Source organism: Piliocolobus tephrosceles, chromosome 16, assembly GCF_002776525.5.
Source record: "Piliocolobus tephrosceles isolate RC106 chromosome 16, ASM277652v3, whole genome shotgun sequence".
NCBI classification, from domain to species: Eukaryota; Metazoa; Chordata; class Mammalia; order Primates; family Cercopithecidae; genus Piliocolobus; species Piliocolobus tephrosceles.
The window spans coordinates 31,996,926-32,005,993 of NC_045449.1; the positions used below are offsets into that span (position 1 = coordinate 31,996,926).

At 36.3% G+C, this 9,068-nt stretch overlaps 1 protein-coding gene across 4 annotated transcripts in view; it reads right to left on the bottom strand.

The window, feature by feature from the left end:
- The window catches only part of USP32 (ubiquitin specific peptidase 32), a 221,372-nt gene that overhangs the window by 78,527 nt on the left and 133,777 nt on the right, over positions 1-9,068 (bottom strand). For all 4 annotated transcript variants that reach the window (XM_023204689.2, XM_023204687.2, XM_023204688.3 and 1 more), the window contains one exon: positions 2,057-2,140. In XM_023204689.2, the coding sequence (XP_023060457.2) occupies positions 2,057-2,140 (84 nt within the window). The remainder of the gene's footprint in view (positions 1-2,056; positions 2,141-9,068) is intronic.

The following is a 9,068-nucleotide window of genomic DNA, read 5'->3' on the forward strand; positions in this document are numbered from 1 at the left end:
AAAAAAAAAAAAAAAAAAAAAAAAAAAAAAAAGAATGACGAAATAGGAAAGGCAAAACTAAAAGTCAAAATGCTATACTCTGTGAGAGCTACAACATGACTCAGACACAAACTTAAGTGACCAAAATGTTCATACAGTGAATATGAGATAAAGAGTACACTAAATATGTTTGTGTACAAACAGTATATGAACTGTCAACTGTACATGAGCAATACATTGAATATGTTCATGTACTGTTCATACAATAACTTCGTATACTGAATATGAGATTGTTACTTTAAAAAATAATAATAGTTCAATTTAAAAAAAAAAGCCTACAGAACCCACTACTGAGGATATTATTTTAAATGAGATAAAAATAGTTGACCAGGCCAGGCGGTGCTCATACTTATAATCCTAGCACTTTGGGAGGACAAGGTGGGCAGATCACTTGAGGTCAGGAGTTTGAGACCAGCCTGGCCAATATGGTGAAACCTCATCTCCACTAAAAATACAAAAAGTAGCTAGGGGTGGTGGCACACACCTGTAATCCAGCTACTCAGGAGGCTGGGGCAGGAGAATCGCTTGAACCTGAGAGATGGAGGTTGCAATGAGCCCAGATTGCACCACTGCACTCCAGGCTAGGCGACAGAGCAAGACTTTGTCTCAAAATAAATAAATAAAAATAAAAAACAGTTGACGAATTTTCATGTTACCAAGCAATTCTGTTGTGTTTATAGTGGTGATCTATATTATTTTCACATATATTTTATAAAGCCATCAACTTGAATCTATGCTGAAAATTATAACTTGTAATAAAGCAAATAATTGATTTACAGGCCTATCAGGTTATATATATTTTAAATACATAAAACTTAGTCATTAGCTCTCAGGAAGAGACCTATTTCCATTTATTCCAACATAGATGTGTTGCAGACAAGTTCGTTATTTAAAATGGTAGATCATGATACGTATAAACATACTAAACCATTCTGACCTTCACAGTGGTAAAAGGAAAATAAAATTAGAAGAAACTAAAATAACCACTATTAAATCAAGTTAAATATTTATGAATAACTATAAAAATGGGAAAACTTAAATTATCCTTAAAAATCAGAGCAAGAGAATTAGTTTAACTAGGACAATAGTTAAAATTTGGCAAGCTCTATGACTTAGTGTTGACTTCTGGTAGCTTTCACTCTTTCCTTCCCGCTTAATCTTTCTTGGACCTTCTAAATAATAAAAATTAGGAAACAGCCTCATACCTTCAATGATCTCTTAATCAGAGAGATTGTATTCTTTGAAAAACTTGGGCTGGGCGTGGTGGTTCACTCCTGTAATTCCAGCACTTTAGGAGGCTGAGACAGGAGAACTACTTGAGCCTAGGAGTTTAATACCAGCCTGGGCAACATAGCAAGACCTGTCTCTACAAAACATACAAAATTAGCCAGGTGTGGTGGCACACGCCTGTAGTCCCAGCTACTCGGGAGGCTGAGGAAGGAGAATCACCCGAGCCTGCACAGTCAAGGCTGCGGTGAGACATGCTTGCACCAAGGCACTCCAGCCTGCATGACAGAGCGAGAGCTGTCTCAAAATTTAAAAAATAAAATAAAATAATAAAAAAAGAAAAGAAAAATGTATAGCTACCTCCTTATGATTCATCTTTCTGGTCATACTGCCTTACTTATTAGGACGACTATTTATTTATTTTATTTATTTTCTTTTAAAAAAATTCTCCTGGTCAGTCTTATTACAAGGAAGCCCTTTTAAAAAGACAATAATGAAGAAACTAGCAAATTATGATGGCTTTTGCAACTTACTCTCTATATGTCTGTGTACTACTCTAAAATGAGTTAAAAAAATCTACATCCCACTTTCCTATTTCCCACATCACATTTTGAGAAACTTCAGCAAGCACCCATCTTTCAGATGTGTAATGTAGTTCTGTTTTTTTTTTTTTTTTAATAATATATGGTTTTGCAGCCTAGATACAACAACTCTGACTACTATATGATGGAAAAGATGTAGAAGTATTGGTATTACTACTCTCTGTTGCTGTTATTTACCTTAAACATACCTGGAAAAGGAGGTTCAGAAACTCATTGGCAAGAACATTTTTCACACTCCAGATCTGATAGTCTTCCAGAGTAAGATGACCCATCTGAAACAGAGACACTCATGTTAGGAACATCTTCTTTTCTTTTCTTTTTTTTTGTTTGAGACAGAATCTCATACTGTTGCCTGGGCTGGAGTGCAATGGCGCCATCTTGCCTCACTGAAACCTCGGCCTCCCGGGTTCAAGTGATTCTCCTGCCTCAGTCTCCCAAGTAGCTGAAATTACAGGTGCCCGCCACCATGCCCAGCTAACTTTTTGTATTTTTCAGTAGAAACTCGGTTTCACTATGTTGGCTAGGCTGGTCTTGAACTCCTGACCTCGTGATCCATCTACCTCGGCCTCCCAAAGTGCTGGGATTGCAGGCGCCCACCATGATCTAAATGTTGACTAACACAGAAAAGCAATTTCTTCCTCTTTACTTTTTCCTAACTCCCCTACAATGCAGAAGGTAAACTAGTTCAAGTTCATTCCTGTATGTTTCCCTAAATGCATTCAATAGGAAAATTTTACAATTTGTGGTAATGCAAACATATATAGTTTAATCATACATGGTTGGTAAAATTCACTAAATATCTGGGAATTTTATCAATGCAGTAAGAAATACTGCCCGTTTTCTTTAAAAGGCTTAGATAACTAAATCAATAAAGATGTTCTAGTAACATTATTTGTCCTCCCTTCCTTTTATGCCTCAAATGTATTGGTGGCAGTCTGCACTATTAACAAGGAAAATATATATATATACACATTGTTTTCTAAAGAGAAAAAATATTGACTTGCAGAATCACTGAGGTGTATAGGTCAACTGTCTTATAATCAAACAATAGACATGTGAGGGATTTAATAGAAAAATCACTGGGCATGGTGGCATGTGCCTGTAGTCCCAGTTACTCCAGAGGCTAAGGCAAGAGAATCGCTTGAGCCCAGGAGCATGAGTCCAGCCTGGGCAACATAGCAAGACACTATCTCTTTAAAAAAAAGTAATAATAATAAAGAAAATCCTCCAAATCAGGGTAGAGAAATAAGCTAAAGGTAAAGGAAGAAAAACAAAAACTCCTTTTTGTTTTTTCAAACAAGTTCACATCCAAAAAGTAGAAGGCAGGGAAAGGGGTAGGCAAATCACTAGATTATGACTAACACTGAATCACAGAATCTTTCTTATCATGATCACTTTTCAAAAAATTGTCCTGTTCACTTACAACAGAGGAAGTACTGTGATAAGGGTTTTTTTCCCACTCAAATCAGTACAGCAGAGGTCCTTGAATAATGTTTCATTCAACATCATTTTACTATAATGTTGATAAGAAAAAAAAAAAATGGATTCCCAGCTGGGGCCACTATCTGTGTGGAGTTTGCATATTCCTTCCATGTCTGCATGAATTTTCTCCAGGTTTCCTCCCACATCCCAAAGACATACATGTTAGGTTAACTAGAGTGTCTGAATTGTCCCACTATAGTGTGATATCTGTTGCTGTGAGGAGAGGAACATCAATGCCAGCACCATGGCAATAGAAGAACCTCAAAGGCTATGTAAGATCTGCCAATCTCCCAAATCAAGTATACAAAAAACCGGTGAAGAGAGGGTTTGAATTCACACTTATGGTAGCAGGTGAATCTGGATTGGGCCAGTTAACATTAATCAACTTATTATTCCTCACAGATTTGTATTCTCCACAGTATCCAGGTCCTTCCTATAGAATAAAAAACACTGATGAACAATGTGATTTCATCATTCCAAGAAAATTGGTAAGAACACACGTGCAGAACTTGAAAGATGTTACTAATAATGAAGAACTACAGAAGCAGAAAACTGGCAGCTGTGACATAACGGAGTTGATAACGTTACCAAGCAAGGGAGGCTTGCTGCCTGATGAGATAGAAGCCAATATTATGACGTTGGGTTTTTGAGAAAAGCAAAGCAAACAGGTCAACCAAAAAGGAGATGGCAGTCCAGCTCAAGTCTGTCTCCCTGTGCTGGTTTTAAGGCAAGAATTTTATTTAAAAAGCCTTATAGGGTGGATTCTGGGATTGGCAGGTGACTGCTAGAAGGAGAGGACTGGAAAGTCCTTGGGCATGCACAGTTATTTCTTCATGTTACTTCATGGATTGCATGTGGAAATTGGGGGGAGTCAGTATGAAACATGCAATGGGAATTAGCAAGCTCATTCTGCGTAAACTCTAGTTAGCCATATTGGTTCTAGCCAATTCAGCCAGTTTTTAAAATCTCACAATGGAGAGAGGGTTAGCATTTCAGCAAGTTGTTATTTATTTTATTTTGTTTTCTAAAAGAGATACAGGATCTCACTCTATCACCTAGGCTGGAGTGCAGTGGTGTGATCACAGCTCACTGCAGTCTCAAACTCCTAGGTTCAAGGGATCCTCCAGCCTCAGCCTCCTGACTACAGGCACAGGTTACCAAAACTGGCTTACAAAAAAAAAAAAGAAAAACACAAAAACACAAAGTCTAGTCATGCTGCCCAGGCTGGTCTTGAACTCCTGGCCTTGCAATCCTCCTACCTTGGCCTCCCAAAGTGCTAGGATTACACAGGCGAGAGCCACCACACAGGCCAGTTTTTTGGTGTTTTTTCCCTTCAATCCACTATTCTGCAAACTCAAGGAGTTCTGCTGGTTATCGGTTTCCTACTCTTTGGGGAAAAGTTTTAGTTTCAGCTTTTTACTAAGTTGTTTCTTTTCTTAGCCACTATCCTGTAAGCCCAAGACTATAGTCATTGGTTTCTTTAACTCTTTAGGGCACAATATCAATAACAGAATAAATGGCAGCTTACTAAGAGTCTTCCTCTAGCACAAATGGAAGAAGGAAAAAGGGAGCAAGTAGGTAAGATGAAGAAGATGGGGATCAAGGCAGCAGGTATTTGAGATGGTCAGTAAGTAGTTCAAAACCTGAAGGATTCTGAAGTTGAGCTCCAATGGTGCCATGAAACAATGCAAATTAAAAACATGAAATGACGCAAATGATAAATGAATACTACATTCATCTAATGCAAATAAAAAACAATTTGGAAGCACAGCAAAAAGAATTAAGAGAAAAACCGCTGTCAGTCTGAGGATGAGTAAGCAAACTGAGAAGTCAACAATGTATTTTAGAACATCAGAACTCTTCAAGAATCTTGGTAAAGATCAAGAAGAAAGGGAAGATCTTTTAAACTCCCTATTGACCAAGAGTTACATATTAGTTGCCAAAACACCATTATGGACATCAGTGTTTGCTGGATCCCTCTGACCAATCTGCATCAGCCACTATGATGGATTTAACAGCATGACAAAAATGACTTTGTTGTTGATCCTGGTGGAGATTAAGATGCCTTGAATTGTAGGGTGTTGTGTACTTATAAAGTAACAGTTCTAAGTGCCTTTCCTACATTTTCTTTTCCTTTTTAAAAAATTAAACAGATATCTTCAATTTAATACAAGAGAACACTTCGCTGTTGTACAGTCATGTTCTGGCGATTTGAATGTTTACAGGACATTCTAAAATAAAATGACTCTGGAAGGTTTTGATTGAAGATAAATTGCCATAATATGAGGCAAACTATGCTTCTCTATAACTATAATGCAAAAGTTCCATCTGATGCAGCATATACAATAAAGTAAATTAGTCTAACACAGGTGACCCTATTTTTTCACCCTTCTATTGTTTAAAAATACACATGGGAAAAAAATCCTATATGCTTACAGTGGACCTAGAACTACTTTTTGAAACAACCTTTTTTTGTTGTTTATTTTAAATCCTTTAAATATATATTACTCTTATTTAGTGCCCCCTTTAGCCAGAATCTCATTATTGCTTCCTTTTTGTAATAACACTTAAATTTAGGTATTTTCCACATATTGGCCCTGCTAAAATAGAATATAGCATCTTTCACATGGTAGGAACCAGCAAGGAAGCTTTCCTTTAACTCCCTTTTTACATTTTATGGTAAGTAGCAGGAGGAAGATGCATTTACAGATCATTTCTAGGCAACACTGAGAAGATAAAGACCAACTTGCAGTCTCCTTAGTTTACTAGAAATAGGAATCACGGCCTCTTAAAGAGAAGTCACTATTTTGCACTGAGCTGTATTCATAGATAGCATATATGCACTTTTTGTTTGTATTGTAAACAATTCATGTAACAATGTTGTGATATAAAAAAACAAAAAAATGAAAAAATAATAAATTGTCCCAGTATGAGTGAGTGTGGATATACATGTGAGTGCGCCCTTCAGTGGGATGGTGTCTTGTCCAGGGTTGGTTCCTGTCTTGTACCCTGAGCTGCAGGGATAGGCTCTGGCCAGCCACTAACCAGAACTGGAATAAGCAGGTTGGAAATGAATACAAATTACCATAAAATAACAACTCATAAAGTATGTAACGATCATACAAATGTATGATAATAAATGATATGCTAAGAAAGTACTCAATGAGCCTCCCATATTTGTTATTGTTAGTTTTTGAACTGCAAGGTGGTAGGAGGTGTTTCTTATAATTTTCATTTTGCAAACATTTATCCCTTAATTTAACCCATCACCACTATGCTGCTGTCACTCATTAATTCACCAAAAACTGGGTAAATAATTATCTTGTTTTTACCAATCTCTCTTAGATCTATTTATAGTTCACATTTATTTCAAAGTTTAATATTAGAAGTGCTTGGGGTCTTTATTTAGAAGTTTGGTGATGTTTTTGTGACTAGAAATATGCTGTGGGAACTTAACTCTTGTTTGCCTAAGGTAAAATTAGTTTTGTTCTATACCCTTCCACTTAAAGTTGCAGTTTCCAAGAACCTAAAGACAACATTAAGTGAGTACTAACTGTACAAGAAGTTAAAGGCATCTGGAACTGTAATACATTATGCACAAAAGGATCTTTGACTTAGAGACCTATTGTTCATATTACAATGCTATCAGAACTGTCAATTACTTCCATAACCATCCGTCATTAGTATTCCCTTTGCCTTTGAAAATTACTTTTGGCTATAGCAATACAGTTTTAAAAGATACAGGAATAGGCCGGGTGTGGTGCCTCACGCCTGTAATCCCAGCACTTTGGGAGGCTGAGGTGGGTGGATCATCTTAGGTCAGGAGTTCAAGACCAGCCTGGCCAACATGGTGAAAGCTAGTCTCTACTAAAAATACAAAAAAATTAGCTGGGTGTGGTAGCGGGCTCCTGTAATCTCAGCTACTCAGGAGTCTGAGGCACGAGAATCATTTGAACCCAGGCGGCGGAGGTTGCAGTGCACTCCAACCTGTGCAACAAGAGCAAGACTAAAAAAAAAAAAAAAAAAAGATTCAGGAATAAATCATAGTATAATCATAATGGAATACTATGCAGATGATAAAAAGACTAAGTTAATCTATATATAACTATCTAGCATATGAAAGACACTTATTAAACATTCTACTAAGTTTTTTAAGTAAACATTTATTTACTAAGCGTCTTTCATATGCTAGATAGAAAATTATATATAGATTTAGGAAAATTCAGAAAAAAATTATTGCAGAATGACTTATACAGTATTATTCAATTTTTAAATAAAGAATACAGACAACACATGTAAATTTATCCTACACTTGATAGTAGTCAGAATAGTGTATCTTCCTCTATAACATTCATTGAGAATAACTAAAATTTTAATTCTTAAAACAAAAAAAACCCAGAAGAACTGCAAGCTCTGCCACATCATGTACCTCAGTGATGAGGAGGCAAAAGAGAAACGTGTCACATAACTTAATGAACCCTAAGGGTGAGGATATTATGCTCTGATAAATTCCATCGCATTAAGAAGTTTTACACTGAACGTCACAAGTAAAATTCCAGGACAGAAAAATGAAGAATGCCAATACAAGGAAAAGCTATGTTGAACATAAGCTATATTTCAAAATGCTACTTTTTATCTTTGAAGTAATAATTGTCAATGATTCTGCACTGAAGACAAAACTAACAGCTACTGTAAACTAATTTTAATTTTATAGGACTCAGCATTTAGAACAGATAGGGAAATCATAGTGAAATACGAAAATGTAATAACTTCTATTAATTTTATCGTTTGAAAATCTAAAATGCTACTAATAAAAATAAAATAATGGCTGTTTAAAAAGTACAAACGTAGGCCAGGCATGGTGGCTCACACCTGTAATCCTAGCACTTTGGGAGGCCAAGGTGGGTGGATCACTTGAGGTCAGGAGTTTGAGACCAGCCCAGGCAACATGGCGAAACCCGTCTCTACTAAAAATACAAAAATTAGCCAGGTGTGGTGGTGCAAGCCTGTAATCCCAGCTACTCAGAAGGCTGAGGCAGGAGAATTGCATGAACCCGGGAGGCAGAGATTCCAGTGAGCCGAGATCACCCCACTGCACTCCAGCCTGGGCAACAGAGCAAGACTCTTATTTCAAAAAAACAAAAATAACAACAAAAACAACAAAAAAAGGACAAACGTAATTTGATATGTACAATAAATTATTAATACATGGTATAAGAACCTTGCATATCTAGCAGAACAAAATATAAAATGCTTAAGATAGTAAAAAGTATTTTTAAGATGATAATCTGATTCTTTTATGTAGTTAAAGTAGCAATCACAAATATTCAAGTAAGAATTTTCAGAGTGAGGGTACACTGACCTCAAAAATATGTTACTACTGTTCAAAAGGAAAGAAACATCATGAAAAGAAATAATAGATACCACCATACAGAATCATCATGCATACAATGATGGTCAAAAGCCCATGTGCTATACTGACACCTGAGTAATAATTAACACACTGTAAAAACATATACAGCATTACGCTTAAAAACTAGAATTGTAAATGGATTTTATTTTCTCCCAATTTAGTGGATGTTTTATTGACTGCAGTTAGGACTACTGCTAAGCAAGGTATCGATAATATGAACTTTTCCTAAAGCAAATTCACTGACTATATGGCTTATTTTATCTATCTATCTATCTATCTATCTATCTATCTATCTATCTATCTAT